Source organism: Chiloscyllium plagiosum, unplaced genomic scaffold (assembly GCF_037043375.1).
Source record: "Chiloscyllium plagiosum isolate Xiang-an unplaced genomic scaffold, Cpla_swu_hap1 HiC_scaffold_32, whole genome shotgun sequence".
NCBI lineage: Eukaryota > Metazoa > Chordata > Chondrichthyes > Orectolobiformes > Hemiscylliidae > Chiloscyllium > Chiloscyllium plagiosum.
Genome location: NW_028270170.1, coordinates 38188166 through 38208532, shown reverse-complemented (window position 1 = coordinate 38208532; position 20367 = coordinate 38188166). Strand labels below are relative to the sequence as shown.

Sequence of the window (20367 nt, the reverse complement as noted above, 5' to 3'; positions counted from 1 at the left end):
TAACCCTCTTCGCTGTCCACTACACCTCCAATTTTGGTGTCATCTGCAAACTTACTAACTGTACCTCTTATACTCACATTCAAACCATTTTGAAAAATATAAGGTTGTACCACTGTGCCAAGAGTGCACCTCCAGTGTTCTTCAGATTTTCTGAATGGGTTCCATTTACTCCAGGGACTACGTTGTTTGTTACCTGTCAAATGGCTTTTTCAACTTTGCCTGAAATGGTGTATCGACATAGCACCAAGACTGAAATGGATGGAGAACTGAGGAATGGGGTCAAGGACTGTACAATCTCAGTCAACGAGACCTTCAGTATGTTCTTTCCAGTGAGCACTGACTGCCTCTTTGTCATTGATCAGCTCCCTTTCATGATCAGCTCTCAGCAAATGCATCCTTTATTGCTTGGGCTATAGATCATCTCAAAAAAGGTGCTGAAGAAACCATGTATACCTTCATAAGTTGTTGGACCCTCTATTTTTATTCACATTTGCTCTTTACATTGTGATTGGATACTCTATTACTGCCTTTAGCTACTGTAGGCTGCTGTACATCTCTTCAACTATAGTGAAATTACCAAGCAATGAAAACTTTATGCGTACACTTGATAAAGTCTTGAATTTTGTCATTTTCGTCCAGCTGATGAAGTTACTAGTAGAAACAAAGGACCTCTTTGCACGTCCATCTCAAACTGAGCTGCTCTCAGACATATTTGTCACTATCCTCTGCCCATCCCTTGATATGCAAGCCATGAACCATCACAAACACTACCTTAATGGAAACGGGGATGAGACAAGGTTGCATCACTACATCAATTCTCTCTTCCATTTTCCTTACCACAATACTGTATTTCCCCTCCACTAGTTATCCCAAAAAATGAAGATAATCTACAGAACAGATGGGAAACTGCCAACCTACATCACCTTCAATCCAAAACCATTGCAACCTTCAGAATATAGTTGAGACGTGTACGCACTCACTCAAACTGAGCTCTGAATTATTGTCAACTCCTTCTCCAAAGACAGAAAAATGGATCTTTACTTAAACGCACAGAAAACAAATGTCCTCCTTCAAACAACTCCCAATGCAAAACCACCCCCACCCCCACAATAACTTTTTAAGATTTAATCAGATTTGTTTTGTGGCCAAACATAGTTCTGAGTCAGGTGCAATATTAAGAGCAAGTTAGTCAGATTTCTTTAGTAAAACATTATAATTTCGCAAACAGTTGCAGATTTTAATCATAAAATGTGGTAAAAATCTGTTCTATTATTTTTGATAATGAAAACTAAAAGAATGTCTTAAAAGGAAATTCAATAACTTGAGTTAAAAAAAGTTCCCAAATGTCTCCTTATTTATTCATTCACAGAATGTGAGCACTGATGTCAAAACAAGTATTTACACTTTGCCCACCTTTCCCCACGACCCCCCATCGAAGACTAATTACTATCATGATCCTATCTGCTGCAATTCTTACCTGGTGCACCTTTTTGGATTTAAGGTTCAAGATTGCTCAAAACTCTGAACAATTAAATGTACTGAGATTCACAGCAGAGAAGGAACCAGTCAACTCACTGAGTCTGAATCAATCATTTGTCTTCCCGCATTAGCACATGACCACATGCAACAATTAGTTTTTACCTATTTTTACCACATACAACAATGGGCTACTTCCACCTGTCAGCTAATCTAAAATCAGAATTGGCACACAACTCCTAGCTAGTTGCCTTCTATTTTGTTCTCCCTTTACTCTGTCAATCCAAAAATACAGGCTAATTAGAAGCAAAATCAATTTGGTCATATCAATTCTTACTTTTTCCAAGAGGTAGTTATTGATATGGCCCCCTATAGGATCACCTTTAAAGTCAAAGTTAATATCCATGTACTTTCCAAATCGACTGGAATTGTCATTTCGGTTGGTTTTCGCATTTCCAAAGGCTTCCAACACACAATTGGACTTTAACAACATATTCTTGACCCTGCAAAAGAAAGAATCATTACAGTATTACATCATATCACAAAAATATCACCGGGCACTGGTTTGTAGAAATACATTCTTATTTGGACTTGCCTCTTGCAAACCACATGTTTTACATGTTACTCAACAAGTATTATTAATTGTTTATCCTGGATATCATTGCTGAATTCAGTTCACATAAGTAAAATAGAGTGCTGTGAAGTACCATGGGCTTATATGTCAGATATAAGGTCTCAGTCCAAACCAGAAAAAAAATCTATAAGAACTGGAGGGGGCTGCAGAGAAACCCAAGTACAAACAAGGTATCGCTTAATGGGTAACACTCAGAAACCATCTGTAATCCGGCCTGATGGATCAAAAGGTGACCAAAGGCTCAAAGGTATTGGAATCCCAGCACCTACACATTGTGAAAGATTGTTCTAAAATTGAAAATGATCCAAATGGTGAAGAGTCAATTTTTTTATGGGAAAAATGTATCTGGGCTCCCCTTATAATCGATTATTAGGCAGAGTGCAAACTTTCTTAAAGCTGTGCTATACTTAAAATAAGCTGGAACTCCCTAAAATAAATATGAACCACATATAAAATATTAATTTATTCCTCTCTCCACATATCTGTGGACCTGAACATTTCCAACATTTTTGTTATGCTTTCAGATTTCCAGCACACTCATTATTTGGCTTTTATAAATTGAGAATGTGCCCTGCTTGTTGACATATTTGCATGTGCTCCACCAGAGGTGGAAAAAGCTAGCTAAACTTTCTTAAAAGTCCTTAATTCTACAGGGCCTATGAGACAATGTACTCATCGAAATTGTGGTTTTCAGAAAAATATAATTCAAGTTGTGAGGTTGAGGATTGGTGTCGTATATAATTGCACATGAAACCATCCCTTAAATATTTCTGTTATTGCCTTCAACAGCAAACGTCACACCCTGTTCATTCAAACTGTACAAAGGATTGCTTCTAACTCAATTCTAATTAAAGCATATTGCAAACGGGTGACTTAATACAGCTGGAATTTACCGATATTAGCACAATATTGGCATCTCATATGTTTAGCGACACTGCTGGTGGTGGGTGAGAGAATAAATCAAAATCTATAGTTAAAATTTGTACAAAAAGATACAATAGGTCAGAAGATACTGACAAAATTCTCAAGACATACTCTGGAGTCGAGATTCCTCAGTGAAAAGCTCTTTTTAATAAATGGCATGAATTGCATGAGAGGGGGTTTCTGATTAGAAGGGTGGCTACTCCATCTCATGTTTATCAATACCTCTGTTGATGCTGGTCAAATATCACACAGAACAATGTTTGCTTTGCCTATGTACCAACCAAGAATCCTGCTGCTGATATTGGGTTCCAGAGTCACTGTTTGAAGGAGGAAGTAGTTTTTCCGATGTTCCAGCCAACATTCCTCTTTCATTCAATAAAAACAAGTAATTGTTTTTCCATCCACTGGTGTTTTTAAGATATTGTTGCATATTACAAAATCCACCTACACACTACAGTCATTGCAATTCAAAGTAATGAAGTAGTTTTTGAATATTTGTGAACTATTTTAAGGCACTTTTGGGCACTGATGTTTTCAGGATGGTAAGTGAACTTGGTGAAGGTTGTACAGTGTCAGAGGGGTACAGTAACTTCATCCAGTTCAGAGGTCAAGGGAGTAGATTGTTAGGGCATTGTATCACTTTCAGGTTTTTCCATGTGGCAGCGATTACAAGAACGAGATTTTGTTTCTGGTCCTGGAGATGGAATTGTGCTTGTTGATGTTCAATATGTTTTAGTGTGTTGAATGATGACAGTCAGACTTTCTAAGACAATCACAAAATGTGCGGTGTAACCAAAATAAAATGAGTTAATGAAAATGAATGCAACGAAAATAAGGCCAAGACATCAAGTGCTTCTGGCCATTCAACAGTCTCAGAGATGAGAACATTTCTCCCTCTCACGCAGGGAGGATTGAAAGAAAACATTAAAGTACATGTTATTAAAGGAAACAATTACTCAAATTATGCATAAACTAAAGTCTCCATTTATTACCTTTCCACCTCCTGACGTTGGCTGGGATTTGTAATAGCTGCAATGAACTGCATGATGTATTTGCTAGCCTCTGTTTTACCAGCACCACTCTCCCCTGGAATCCAGAAAGAGGAAAAGTTAACTCCATAAAGCTACAGCTGACATGCTGTTGCAAATATTAATACTTTTCCAGCATAAAACCCTATTGGGAGAGATAAATTAGTCAACAAACTAATCTACAGCTATATATAAGCTGCAGTCTCCCAATTCTAAACCTGTCTTGTTTCAGTTTAAAATAGCCTCCAGCCTCCCATTCAAACATGATAACACCTTAAAACAAACAGTTTCCAATTCTTAAATCACAGCCTGTTCCCCTTCTTTCAAACTTCAGACAAAATAAGCTAATACTAATTCTCATCAAGATAGAACAACTGTGCCCTTTAGCATGGAGACTGTCTTAGTAATTAGCTGAGTCTTCACTGTGCTGCTCACCTTCATATAGTATACTGTAGCAAAGGTCTAAAGCAATGTTATGTTGTAACATTGAAGTAGAGAATTCAACAGAATTCTTGACAAAGACCATCAGGAAGAGTGATGAAATGGATGGAATACTGATCCGTATTTGCAACTCCCTTGTTTTCCTACACGTAAAACGCATGCACTCTCGTTACAATAAACCACTGCACGTGCATATCCATCTGATCATAAACTTGCCAACCTTTAGCAAACAGGAAATGAAAATTATTGTGTTTGGGGCCATCCAGTTGGTTATAGCATGTTCTTCCATTACAACAGTGAATAAACATTAAAAATACTTCATTGGCTGCTAAGCCCTTTGTCATCTTGAGGGTTTGGAAGTTACAATATAAATACATGCCCCTTTATTCTTCATATGAAACTCTGCCGGATTAAATCCCATTCCTAGATCATTGCTTCATGTTAACTGATGCTCAGACTGGGGCAGAAGGAGGAGAAATGAATGGCTGTAGGTTCTCTCATACTGGGAGAGATTGTTAACTTATACTTATGGCATATGAAGTTTCACATGTTCTGGCAGGGGTGAGTAACTAAGTGCAGCTGTCCAACAAACTGGTGATCTCAAATTCAAAATGTACTATTTAATGGTAAATTATTTAGACAGCAATAAATAGAATCTTCTGCCACCCAACTCCAATCCCTGCAATCTTTCATCAAAATAGTCATGCCCTACCTGATATGACAATGCACGTGTCCTTTGACCTCCGCTTCATGGCTTTGTATGTTGCATCTGCAATAGCAAATAGATGAGGTGGTCTCTCATATAGTTCACGCCCCTTGTATTGTTCAATGGTATCCTTTCCATAGATATTCATAGGACGGTAAGGGTTAACAGAAACCACCACTTCACCAATGTAAGTGTAAATTTTACCCTTCTCAAACCTATTAGGAAGGAAGAATAAATTAAAAATGGCCAGGCAATTATCTCTTAAAGCATTTACATGAAAGCATTTGCACTGCACAATACAGACCATGTAAAAGGTTCCAATCATTACAATCCCTAATGGAGAACTATAAACCAATAATCAAATTTACAATATAATCCCCAAATGAAGACATTACTGGCAAGATTTCACTTTGAATCATAGAGTCATATAGCATGGAAACAGACCCAACTTGTCCATGCACACTATGTTCCCAAAAACAAACTAATAATATTTGCCTATACCTCTCTAATCCTTTCCTATCCATGTATCTGTCCAAATGTCATTTAAGGGGACTATAGATTAGTGAGCATGACACTGGTGGTGGGCAAGGTATTAGAGGGAATCCTGAGGCACAGGATTTAAATAGTGGATGTAATCTATATGGACTTCAATAAGGAGTTCAACAATGTCCCTCATGGTAGACTGGTAGCAAGGTTAGACCACACAGAATAGAGAGATAACTAGCTAAGTGGATACAGGCTAAAAGATTGAGGGTGGTGGATGGTTGCTTGACAGATTGGAGGCCTGTGACTAGCTGTATGCCACAAGGATCAATGGTGGGTCCACTTCTTTTTGTCATTTATACAAATGATTTGGATGTGAACATAGAAGGTGCAGTTAGTAAGTTTGCAGATGACACCAGAATTGGTGGTTTAGTGGACATCGAAGGTGGTTACCTCAGAGTACAATGTGATCTCGATCAGGTGGTCGAAGAGTGACAGATGATGTTTAATTTAGATAAAATACGAGATGCTGCATTTCAGAAAAACAAATGAGGACAGGACTTATATATTTTATGGTAAGGTCCTAGGGAGTGTTACTGAATAAAGAGACCTTGGAGTGCAGGTTTGTACTACCTTGAAAGTGGAGTCACAGGTAGATAGGATAGTGATATTGGCATCTGCCTTTATTGGTCAGAGCAATGAGTATAGGATTTGGGAGGTCATATTGCAACTGTACAGTTCATTGGTTAGGCCACTATTGAAATACTGCATTCAGTTTTGAACTCCCTGCTATGGGAAGGATGTTGTCAAACGTGAAAAGGTTCAGAAAAGATTTACAAGGATGTTGCCAGGGTTGGAGGGTTTGAGCTATAGGGAGAGGCTGAAAAGGCTGGAGCTGCTTTCCCTGCAGCATTGGGGGCTGAGGGGTGACCTTATAGAGGTTTATAAAATCATGAAGAGCATTGATAGAGTAAATGAAAGTGGCATCAAAGGTAGATAGGGTGGACAGACAGACAGACACATACACACAAGTCTATGGGGTGAATTTGAATTTGCAGAATTGTAATTGCAGATACATTCTATTTTGTTCAAAACCCACACAACCTACAGGCGGTCAATGCAAACAGACAATCAGTGTAACATTTTATAAATTCCTACTTTGGAGATAGAACCAGTCTGGCTCAAGGTTGGGATGCAGACAGACTCTAACCTTACACCTTTAATGCATTGAGGAGAAAGTGAGGTCTGCAGATGCTGGAGATCAGAGCTGAAAATGTGTTGCTGGAAAAGCGCAGCAGGTCAGGCAGCATCCAGGGAACAGGAGAATCGACATTTCAGGCATAAGCCCTTCTTCAGGAAGGGCTTCCTGAAGAAGGGCTTATGCCCGAAACGTCGATTCTCCTGTTCCCTGGATGCTGCCTGACCTGCTGCGCTTTTCCAGCAACACATTTTCACCTTTAATGCATTGTCTGAGCTGAGACATCACCTTTTTGTTTAAAAGCTTAAGTTATCGAGTCATAGAGATGTACAGCACAGAAACAGACCCTTCAGTCCAACCTGTCCATGGATTGTCGAGTAAAGTTAAATCTCATGGGGTCTGGGGAGAGCTAGCCAACTGGGTACAATATTTAGGAGCTCTTGAGAAAGTGACTTAAAAGTAGTTCTGGGATTTACATATTAATGACCGAAACCTGCAACCCGCTCTAAAAGATAAAAGACATAACAATGATCTAGGTTTGTTCAGTACATTGTTTCAGTTGCATGACACAGTAATCTTTTGCTATAAATTCTGCGTTTTATGATCCTGCTTCACAACTACGTGATGAAGGAGCAGTGCTCCAATAGCTAGTACTTCTAAATAAAATTGTTGGACTATAACCTGGTGTTGTGTGATTTTTAACTTTGTCCACCCCAGTCCAACACCAGCCTTCCACATCATAGCTACCAAAATTATTGGTATAGTGGACAGTGAAGAAGGTTATCGAAGAGTACAATGATATCTTGATCAACTGGGCCAGTGGACTGAGGATGACAGGTGGATATTAATTCAAATAAATGTGAGGTGTTGCATTTTGCAAAGACAAACCAGGCAGGACTTGCAGAGTTAATAGTGTGGCCCTGGGGAGAGTTGTTGAACAGACAGACCTAGGGGTGCAGATACACAAGTCCTTGAAAGTGCGACACAGGTAGGTAGGGTGATGAAAAAGGCATTTAGCACACGTCATCATCAGTCAGAGCATTGAGTACAGGAGTTGGGATGTCATGTTGCAGCTATGCAAGACATTAGTAAAGTCACATTTGGAGTACTGTACACAATTTTGGTTGCCCTGCTATAGGTAGGATGTTATTAAACTGGAATGGGTGCAAAAACGATTTACAAGTATATTACCAAGACTGGCGGGTTTCAGTTATAAGGAGACATTGTATAGGATGGAATAGTTTTCCTTGGAGCAGAGGAGAATGAAGCGTGACTTAATTGAGATTTATAAAATCACGAGGGGCATAGATGAGGTGAATAGTAAAGAAGTTTTCCCCAGGGTTAGGGGAGTCCAAAACTAAAGCGTACAGGTTTAAAGTGAGGGAGGGAAGATTTGAAAGCATCCTAAGACACAACGTTTTCACCCAGAGGGTGGTGAGTGTATGGAATAAGCTGACAGAGGAAGTGGAGGAGTCGGGTACAATTACAACATTTATAGTAATAGAGATATACAGCATTGAAACTGACCCTTCGGTCCAATTTGTCCATGCTGACCAGATACGCTAAACTAATCTAGTCCCATTTGCCAGCACTTGGCCCATATCCCTCTAAATCCATCCTATTCATATACCCATCCAGATGCCTTTTAAATTTTGTCATTGTACCAGCCTTCAACACTTCCCCTGGCAGCTCATTACATACATGCACCATCCTCTGCATGAAAATGTTGCCCCTTAGGCCCCTTTTAAATCTTGCCCCTCTCACCTGAAACCAATGCCTTCTAGTTTTTGACTTCCCCACCCAGGGCAAAAGACCTTGCCTGTCTGCCTGCGTCTGTGTGCATGGAGGCGAGGCGAGGCGAGGCGAGTCGAGACGGGACGGGGCGGTTGAGGCACTTGAGAGGGGAGGAGGAGACGGGGAGACGGGGGGGGGGGAAGGAAGGGGAAGGGAGAGCGAGGGGAAGGGACGGGAGAGAGAGCAGGGGGAAGGATAAGGGTGAAGGGAGGGGAAGGGAGAGCGAGGGGAAGGGACGGGAGAGAGAGCAGGGGGAGATGGGGGCAAGGGAACAGGGGGTGAATGGGGGAGGGAGCAGGGGACAGGAGGAAGGGAGAGGGGGAGAGAGGGAGGGTGGAAGTGGGCAGGGGGAAGGAGGAGGGGGAGGGGAAGGGGAAGGGAGATGAGGGAAGAAGAGACTGTGCATGTGAGTGTGAATGTGTGTGTGTATGCTTGTTTGCGTGTATGTGCGTGTGATGAGACCAAGCAGATGCTAAGACAACAGATGAATGGACACCACTCAACAAATTGCCAGACATGGGTGTTCCCTCCCAGTCAGGGGACTCTTCAGCCATCAGGGACATTCGGCCTCCGAGCTTAAGGTGACCATCCTCCAAGGTGGACTTTGGGATATGCAACAATGCAGAGTGGCAGAGCAGAGGCTGATAGCCAAGTTCAGTACCCATGAGAACGGCCTCAACTGAGGCCTTGGGTTCCTGTCACACTACAGGTGACCCCATATCCATGGACACACCCTCTCACAGGCTTATACTCCGTGACAGTCACGCACACTCTTCCAAGCACACGCGCACAAACATTTACTCTCACATTCTCTTTCCCTCACATGTATGTGCGCGCACGCACACACACACACACGTCTATGGGGTGAATTTGCATTTGCAGATACATTCTATTTTGTTCAATAAGTATACACAATCTGCAGGCAGTCAATCCACATAACACTTTATAAATTCCTACTTTGGAAACAGAACCAGTCTGGCTCAAGATTAGGACACAGACAGACTCTAACCTCACAGCTTTAATGCACTGTCTGACCTGAGGTGTCACTTTTTTTTTAAATAAAAGCTTAAATTATCTCAAGAATGTGACTGGAAAGACATTCTGGGATTGACATTTTAATGAACGGAAACCTGCAACCCATTCTAAAAAATGAAAGACTTAACAGCAATCTAGGTTTGTTCAATATATCATTTCAGTTGCATGACACTGTTATCTTTTGCTATAAATTCTGTGTCTTATGATCTTGCTCCACAACTACCTGATGAAGGAGTAGCGCTCCAAAAGCTAGTTCTTCCAAATAAACCTGTTGGACTAAAAACTGATGTTGTACGATGTTTTAACAATTTTGGTGTCATCCACAAGCTTACTAACCATGCCTCCTATATTCCCATCCAAATCATTTATATAAAAGACAAACAACAATGGACCCAGCACCAGACCCTGTGACATATTGTTGGTCACAGGTCTCCAGCTTGAACAACAATCCTTTATCACTATCTTTTTTCTCCTACCATCAAGGCAATTTTGTATCCAATTGGCTGGCTCTCCCTAGATTCCATGCTGCCTCATCTTACTAACCAGCCTAGTATGTGGAGAATTGTCTAAGGCCTTGCTGAAGTCAATGTTTATCTAATATGTCCCTAGATAAGGACATGCACCACTTACTCGAACCCAGAATGATTAAACACAAATAAGCAGGCCATGGTTTGAGGATAATTCTACACAGAGGTATTGCTGGAACTAAACTTCTAACAGGCAGGGCCATCACAAGACCACTTTGACCCCAAGTCAACTCTGCTTACACCTTGCTTCTCCCCAGAAAAGTGGTCAATCTGCAGTCAGCAATTTGGCAACTCCTTCCTTTGCATGGCTGTCATCACAACTAAGAATACAGTGCACCATGCACCTACCCAGAGGACGGACACACACTGCATGAACTGTAGGTGTACATTTCAGCCTTTTACTTTTACAGCCCAACTGACTCAAGTGCTAAGGACATGAATGAGAACATATTCCTACAGCTGGGCTCCAGGAAATGTTGTCCAACAGTGTTAGACAGCCAGCAGCTGCTCAATGGAATAACAATGAGCCGTTTGCTTCATTCCAGCCCCTTGAGTGTTCTACATTCACAAAAAATCTACAGGAGAAACTTTTATAGGGTTGTACAAACAGCAAGTTTTAAAGAAAGTTATTAAAAATTTTTAAAGCAATTCCATACATGCCATTAATAATACAGGGTTCCTTGACTCTGTACAAGTTGGGTGAATGGGTATAAAAGTGCTATGAGTTTGTCGACAGATTAATGGACATTTGGTGCTGGGTGGAGACATAAGTTGACATGTGGGGGTGGCATGAACCATAAGTTATTGAGAAGCTGGCCCGACTCAATGGTAGTTATGGGGGGCTACAAGATATATACGCCCACAGTGAAGCCCCAAGTCTCAACAACCTTATTCCAGCTTAAATTATCCTCTTCAGGAGAGGAGACATTAAGGTGAAAGGGCAAGACCAAAGAAATTTAAGGGATAAAGAAAATCACTTTTAACTTAATCGAGTATTTCACAGCATCCTGTTAGGATGACTAAGAACCAGCTGAATGGCATGTTGGTGGGAGAGTGGAGAGCGAGCAAAAAACTGCAGACCAAAATTTAATTTTAAATTTAAAACATTCTGAAGTCATTGAATATTTCCAGTTTTAAAGCAGTCTACATGTGAAACTAAACTGGAAAAAAAAATAACTACTCTTTATTGTAACGTTACAGCAAAATGACTGACATAGGGCTACTTGGTCGTTTGGTGTGTTTATCTCCCAAAACTTGTACGAGGGAACAGGATGGGTCCTGCCTGCTCTCTTGATAGCCAGAGTTAAAATTCAACCCAACATCCTTAGACATTTCCTTCCTTCACTCTAGACCTAGGCTTTGCCAGCTGCACTGAGAATAAACACCTCCCACCTTCAGATAAAGCTTCCTTTCAGCTCTCTTGACTCACACCAGATGACGCACACTGTGCCAATACCACCAAAGAAATGCTTTTTATTTAAAAAGGTTTCAACTTTTCAAGTGAGGGAAAAAAAAGCATGAAACTTAAAAACTTAAACTGCAATTTATATTTACCTTCCAATTCAGTAGATGCAGCTTATTTATTTTGATGACGGACATCATTATAAACTTCCAAGCACATAGTTTCATGATTGACTGGAATGATTAATTAACATCTTATTATGTCTGCGTAACCAAAAAGCATGTTATCTACTGAAGTTACAGACTGTAACTGAAGATTATGTATTTCTTGCCTAAAATAGGTGGTGATTCTAATGCAGTTATAAAGGAGGAAATGATATATTATTGCAGACTTGAGCTTATTGGACGTCCTTAAAAGATTTATTTGTGGACCCTTACAATTATTGATTAAAAACCTTGATCAACCAACTAACTTCCACACACAGCAGTCAAAACACAGTTGTCTAATTATCAGTTTGCCACAGGATGTCAGCCAGATGTGCCTGTGTGTGTCATTGGCTGGGCCAGAATTCTTTGCCTGTTCCTAGCTGCCCTTGAGGTGGCAGTAGTGAGCACTCACCATCACCTTCTCAAGGGTAACTAGGATCAAGCAAGAAATGCTGGGTAGCCAGCGACATCAAGTGAATTAAAAAGAAACAGGAAAAACAAAAGTAACTGCCTGGGTAGGCTGCTCTTTGGAGGACTGGTGTGGACTCGATGGACCAAATGACCATGTGGGACTTCTATTCCATTCTGGGCGCTCATTTGTGGAGAAAGTGAGGACTGCAGATGCTGGAGATCAGAGCTGAAAATGTGTTGCTGGAAAAGCGCAGCAGGTCAGGCAGCATCCAAGGAACAGGAGAATCGACATTTCGGGCATAAGCCCGAAGAAGGCTTATGAAGAAGGGCTTATGCCCGAAACGTCGATTCTCCTGTTCCTTGGATGCTGCCTGACCTGCTGTGCTTTTCCAGCAACACATTTTCGGCTCTGGGCGCTTATTTGTGTCAAGGTCAATCTAAAAAAAGGCACTATGCTTCAAAGATGATGATAGCTTTTCATTCCATGGGCTGATAGTGTGCATTTTTGTGGTCAACTCAATATTAAGCATTGCCTGGTGTCTCTCAGAAACCCCATTCTGGCACTGCAGCCTCTAGCACATTTGTTAAAGGATGAGGAGGGGCACAATGCACTGGCCTGTATTTTGTATGGGTCTACTTCTCACCCAAATAAGCATTCCATTTCTGCTCAACTTTTCTAACACCCTTCCTAACAATCTTCTCACTTCCCCACCATCAGTGACTGTTTCCCAGCTGCCAGAATCAATGGCTAACAACTGCATATCTCGCTTGCACGTGACTAGTATTGGAGATTCTGATCCGGGGCCTGTTCACTATGCAGAAGGTCATTGGTGATATAGCTGTTAACTATCCATAGAATGGGGCTGAGACAGTGGAGGAAGTGAGGACTGCAGATGCTGGAGGTCAGAGTCGAGAGTAGTGCTGGAAAAACACAGCAGGTCAGGCAGCATCTGAGGAGCAGGAGAATCAACGTTTTTGGGATTTCCTGATGAAGGGCTTATGCCCAAAACGTCAACTCCCCTGCTCCTCAGATTCTGCCTGACCTGCTGTGCTTTTCCAGCACTACACTCTCAACTAAGACAGTGGAGATTTTGATGGCTTAGCAATGAGGGCACAGTGATGAACTTAGCACATTCCCAGGCCTCAGCTGTTGATCGTGTCCTGCTGAGAGATGCAGAGGACACATCCATCTGAGAAAGCAAAGATGGAAACTGCCCAGCCTTACCTCATGCTGCCCAGGTCTCACCGCTGTAGAAGAGGGCATTAAGAATACACAGAGTTGGCTGCCTCTTGGTCTAGGGTTTGGAGTCCGGCTGCTGTTGCTTCACCTTCTATTCTGAGTTTAGACATAACAGCAGCATGTTTTGGAATGCATGTGCTGATTTCCGGCTCTTTTAAGACACAGCACTCTCAGAAGTGCACTGCATTGTCAATCTACATGATGTGCTCATTTCCTGGAGTGGGGCTTGGACACAAATCATTGTGGCTCAGAATGGGAGCCTTATCAGCTGAGCCAAAGTGACATACAACAATAACAAAAACCTGCAGAGTTTAATCAGTGGTAACAAGACAATGATTTACTGTACCATTGACAAAAGAACAAGCTTTTGAAAATAATATAGAATGGTCAAGTTAATCAACAAAGCAACCAACTTCTCCCGTATGCATGGTGACAATCACAGTGAGCTGCTGAAACTGAGTCCCACTTCAGATTTATTGCCTTGAACCATGGCTCACTCATGTCTTTCAGGGAAGGAAACTGCCATCCTCACCATGATCTGGCCTGCATGTGACTGCAGGCCCACAGTAATGAGGTTGACTCTTAACTGCCCTCTGAAATTGATGAGCAAGCCACTCAGTTGTACCAATAACTATGAAGTCTCAAAGAAATGAATCTGGATGGATCACCTAGGCACCAGAAAAGACAATGGCAGAAACAGCCCTGTCAACCCTGCAAAGACCTCCTTCCTAACATCTGGGGGTTAGCACCAAAATTGGGAGAGCTGTCTCTCAGAGTAGTCAAGCAACAGTCTGGCAGTCACACTCAAGGAATCATACCTTACAGACAATGTTTCAGACACCACCATCACCATCCCTGGATGAGTCTATTCCCACCAGCAGATGTGGAGGCATAGTGATTTACAGAGTCAGGATAGAGTTGCCCTGGTAGTCCTCAACATCAACTCTGGACATCATGAAATCTTATGGCTTCAAGTTAAACATGGGTAAGGAAAGCTTCTGCTAATTACCACATACCATCCTCTCTCAGATGAGGAGTCAGGACTCCTCCATGTTGAACACCACCTAGAGGAAGCACAGAGGGAAAAGGACACAAAATGTATTCTGGTTGAGCGATATCAATGTTTACGACCAAGGGTGGCTTGGCAGCAGCACTCCTGATCAAACTTGTCAGATGCTAAAGGACATAGTTTCTGGACTGAATTTGCAGCAGTTTGTGAAGACAAGAAGAAAATACACATTTAGCCCCATCTTTACTAATCCACTGAATGCAGACATATCTGTCCATGACAGTATTGATAACAGTGACCACTGCATAGTCCTTTTGCAGACAAAGTCCCACTTTCTCATTAATATCCTTTGTGTTGTGTGACTATTATCGTGCTGAATGGAATAGATTTCAACAGATAGAGCAACTCAAGACCCAGCATATATGAGGTGCTGTGGACCATCAACAACAGCAGAATTGTACTCCAGCACAATCTGTAACCTCATGGCTTGGCATATCCCCAACTTGATTATTACCATCAAGCCAGGGGATCAACCCTGGTTCAATAGAGAGTGCTGGAGGCTATGCCAGGAGCAGTACCAGGCACACCTGAAGATGAGGTGTCCACCTGGTGAAGCTACCAAATAGGACTGCATGTATGCCAAACAACATAAGCAGCAAGTGATAGACAGAGTTAAGCATTCCCACAACCAATGCAGTCCTGCCAGATCTAGTCAGGAATAGTGGAGGACAATTAAACAACTCACCAGAGGTAGATGCACAAATATCCCTATCCTCAATGATGGAAGAGCCCAACACATCAGTGCAAACGATAAGGCTGAAGCCCTGATCAATCTCGGCCTCCTCCACTGGTCTCCAGCATCACAGACACCAGTCTTCAGCCAATTTAGTTCACTTCACATGATATCCAGAAATGGTTGGAGGCACCAAATGGTGCAAAGGCTAGGGACTCTGACAACATTCTAGCAATAGTACTGAAGATCTGTGCTCCAGAACTTGTCACTCCCCTAGCCAAGCTCTTCCAACACTGACATCTACTCAACAATGTGGAAAATTACCCAGGAATATCCTGTACTCAAAAAGGAGGACACATCCAACTGGCTAGTCACTGTCTGTCACACTATTCTCGATCAATAAAATGGAAAGTGTCATCAACAGTGTATCAAGCGCATCTGCTCTGAAATAATCTGCTCAGTGATGCCCAGTTTGGGTTCCATCAGGGCCATTCAATCCCTGACCTCATTACAGCCTTGGTTCAAACATGGGCAGAACAGCTGAATTCTAGAGATGAGATGAGTGTGACAGCCCCTGACATAAAGGCCGCATTTGACAGAGCAAGGCATCAAGGTGCTCTAACAAAGCTGGAAACAACATGCAAAGGGGAAACTCTCCACTGGTTACAGTTATACCTGGCACATATGAAGCAATTGTGGTTGTTGGAAGTCAGTCATCTCAGCCCCTGGACATCTCTGCAGGAGTTCTCAGGACCCAACCATCTTTAGACACTTAACTAATGACTTTCCTTTTTAATCAAAGAGCAGAAGTGGTGTTGTTCACTGATGATTGCACAAGGTTCAGTACCATTTGGGACTCCTCAGATACTGAAGCAGTCCATGATCAAATGCAATAAAATCTCAACAATATCCAGGCTTGGGCTCACAAATGGTAGGTAACAGTCATACCACAAACGTGGCAACCACCACCAGCAAGAACAGGCAAGCTAACCACCATCCCTCAAAATTCAGTGGTGTTAACCATCACTGAAACCCCCACTATCATATCCTGGGCGCTACCATCGAACAGAAACTCAACTGGACTCACCACAAACACAGGAGCTACAAGAACAGTTCGAAGGCTAGGAATTCCACAGCGAGTGGAATGCTGACTCATCAAAGCCTCAAATGATGGAAGGCGCAAGTCAGGATACTCCCCACTTGCCTGAGTGGAAGCAGCTCCAACAACACTCACATGTTGGAGCTTGACACCATCTAGAACAAAGCAGCATGCTTGATTGGCATCACATCCACAAACATCCATTCCCGCCACCACCGATACAGCAATAGTAACAGTGTGTACAATCTATAAGATGCACTGCAGAAATTCAACAAAGATCCTTGGACAGCACCTTTCAAATCCACAACCATTACCATCTAGAAGAACAAGGGTACCACCGCCTGCAAGTTCCCCTCCAAGCCACTTAACACCCTGATATGAAAATATGTTGCCCTTTCTTCACTGTCACTGGATCAAAGTCCTGTATGGGAGGAAGAGAATTTTTAAAAAGGAGGCTTGGCTAGGTTGGGAGCCAATGTGGTCACTGAGCACAGGCACGATTAGCAAAAAGATGGAAATTTTTTGCAAAAGAACTACATTTTATAGTGGATAATTTGCACGAGCACACACACATGTAAGTAAATGATGCATTAGAGCTTCAGTATGATCACAGTCCTGAAGTGATGTCAGTGAAGATTGACTGGAATGCACAGATTGCAAGAAAATCAGGTTCAACAGGTTTTCGTGGTATGAGGATCATAGTTTTCCCACACGTGCCTAAACACTGCAGGAGAGAGATCCCAAGTAGACAGTAAGAAAACACTTATTAAAAAGCTTTCTTGGTAATGTACAAAGGAATGGATTGCTCTTATTCAATGAGTGACAAAACTATTTTCTGCTATGCTATGAGATCATGGAGAATTTCACATCAAAACAATAAACATACCTCCAGAACAATAATCCACTATGAAAGGTGATTTCTCATTTCATGTGAATGACAGTCAAATAAACTACATTACAGCATGTGGCTTAAAACAGTCTGCACCTTCAACCACATTTGCTTGCACCATTTTCCACTCTAGGAACAGCTAGGATAGCAGATTTGTAAACATTTGCTACAGGTTTTCCACAATTCTGAAGCTCTTTAGCAGTGATGATTTTTTTCCGACTCATTTGCTTAAGGGCAACAATAAAGACAGCAACCCTATTTCAGGCAATAGGCTGCACAGTGCACATAGATTTGTTCTCCTGAATTATGGTATAGTTTGATCAAGGAGCTTTTTATAGATGTGAACCAGAGTACTATATAACGAAGTACAGAAGTATTCAATGAGGCACTGATTAATATATTGCATTCAACAAACAAGTTACCAAAAACAATTTCAAAAGCTCTGGTGTAAACTGGAAATAACTCCAGAGCATTGAATGCATGCTCAGACACTTCCAAACAGATCCAAGGGCCTGCTGCATTGAGGTGGTGCCTGCTGAAGTATTAAATCCATTGTCCCTCTCGAATGGACAAGATCACTATGGCACTATTCAAAGAAGGTTGGACCTCAGCTTAAACTCTCTCTTTAAAAATATATTTGTAGTTCAACAGCAGGAGGTTTATTTAGATCTCAACTCAGTGAAAGAGTAATTTCTTCCAATAGTATGCTCAGTTGTATTTTACAGATGGACTACAAAATTCAAATTGGGAGTGCAAATAAAAGGAAATTAAAATTCATAATAACTCAGTCACTAATAAGCAAACTATTAAATCTATATTTAAAACAAAAAGCTTATACACCATATCAGCATGCAGAGCAGATACTGGTATTGGTTAGTGATACATCACTGAGCATTAGACCCCAAGTTCTCACTCTTTTAAAATCAGTTTGTCATATATTAGAAGAATCCCACAGGAACAGGATGTGCTCTCACAAAAAGACAGAAGCATCTCTCCTGACAACCAATTACACAGCAGGTTTGCTCCTAGTTGGAAATAAAACTTCAAACTGTGCTTTTCGATGAGGAATGTTAGAGATCTGATAAAGCAAGTAAAAACAATGAAGTAGATATGCACTAGCTTAGCCCAGTGTGAATCGTCACAGGTAATTATGGATTTGAGCTTCACTGCAGGGAATGGAATATAAAACCTTGCCTAGCACTTTATTGAAGGACGGGGTATCATATTGGGCTTCCTTAGATGAATGGAAAACAATCTGTGACACTACCAAAAGCAGAGGAATTCTCTAACATTCTATCCCAAAATCAGCAACAGCTAGAACCAAAGACCCCTTGCATAAGTAAAAATTCTCAACGTAGCAAAGCATCCCAAGAAGCTTTATCCCAAAGAAATTATCAGATTCAAACAACTCATAGTAAGTCATATAAAAAAATTAGCACAGCTGGTCACAAACTTGAACCAAGATAGAAGTTTTAAAGAGTGGTTGTACCAATATTCGAGGGCATTTCTGCTCACACAGCATTGGAAGTTGGACATGCAGTCTGAGATGTTCTGAAAAATGGTAGTGAGGTGTTATCAGCATAGATATGGGAGCTGATGCATTTATAGTTGATGTCACCAATGGCTAGCATATGGTATAGCTAGGTGACTGGACAGCCTGTTTGCGATTTAGAGTGATGTCAAAAGCGTGAGGTTAATTCCTGCAATGGCTCAGGTTACGATAAAGGATTCTCCTTCTCAACCTGATGTGTAGTGACAGTTGGGTTAAACAACCACCAGTCAACACTCTTTAATGAAACAGTAGCCCTACGGCCTGGTAAGACTAAGGTGAATTTACCTTTTTACATATATCATTGAAGTAAACTTACAAATGAAAATTGGAACCTGAAGAGTTAGTAAACTTACAGTGGCATAATCCCTTAATTCTCATTTCAAAGCTTAAAGAACACAACTGGTCTCTTAATTTTGACAGCCGTTTTTTTGTCCAAGACAAAAAGGAGAGGGGTAAAAATTATGAGATTACTCATTTTGACATTAAGGCAGTTAGTTTCCCTATTTCTAGCATACCAAGGCATAGGATGGATTTGAAATAATATGCTGAAAGACAGTGAGCGAATGATGAGAGGAAAATAATGATCAGGGAACATCCGCACAGCAGTTGCAACAGAGTTTTTCCACATGTGATGGCTATGCATCTGAGTGCATAATACGAGGGTGGCCAACTGTGGCCACCGAATTTTCAATTATATTTCATGACTTTCCTCCACAGTTCAAAGCAATACTCTGGAATTGACCCTCCAACTCCTGGAAATTCTCGACAACCATATTTGTGGCGGTGATAGGGGACTGACTGGATTTTAGCTGGGGGTGAGAGAGCAAGATTGGTAAATATTGCAGCAAACCTTTAGTGCAGGGCCAAACATGATCTCTTATTTGAGAACTGTAAATGCTAACTAAATACAAGTCAAAACTTCATCTCTGCCGCAAGGCATCTGTAAAGAACAATTCCTAGCAGTTGCATAATTTTATATCTGTTCCCAATGAAGTAAACCATTCTATTCATTTATTTACATAACCCTTTGCAGTCTTTAACACCTGGGCTCACTTATTTTGAATTGGGTATTGGCATTAGCACTTCAACTGACTTACAGTTAACCAATGTCATATTTACGTAAACTACATTCTTGCTTGGACAGTGCAGTATCTACACATGAAAAACACACTATTTCTTCTGCCATTGATTTTTATGTTTGTATCAAGTTTTGGAAGTTAGTCATTGAACCTTAAATCAGGCTTGATTTGTGCCATTGTCAGATTGAAAATCAGATCCTGTTTCTTTAAACGTTACAACATCCAGTCACCATATATGGAAATAAACTTCCTTAGTATAATGGTCAGAATACGCAACATAAACTAAGCGTGTGACTGGACCTGCTCCAATAAACAGTCTGGGAAATATTGAAGACAAAAGCACCCAGTCTGGCCTACTGTTATACCAAAACTGTCTGTCTGAGCTCAGTATATTGAAATTAAAATTTACACCAGTTTATCTGGCAAGTAAAATATAGAACATTTGGTAATCACATGGAAATCACTGTCACAGGAAGCAAATAGATGTGGAATAGTTTACTG

The 20367-nt window shown here is 41.3% G+C and overlaps 1 protein-coding gene across 1 annotated transcript in view; it reads right to left on the bottom strand.

Moving 5' to 3' along the window:
• Positions 1-20367, bottom strand: part of LOC122540010 (unconventional myosin-Id) — a 533316-nt gene that overhangs the window by 434871 nt on the left and 78078 nt on the right. The window contains exons 2-4 of the mRNA XM_043675298.2: positions 5216-5424; positions 4027-4120; positions 1814-1979 (exon numbers count right to left, since the gene is read on the bottom strand). Coding sequence (XP_043531233.2) covers positions 1814-1979; positions 4027-4120; positions 5216-5424 — 469 coding nt within the window. The remainder of the gene's footprint in view (positions 1-1813; positions 1980-4026; positions 4121-5215; positions 5425-20367) is intronic.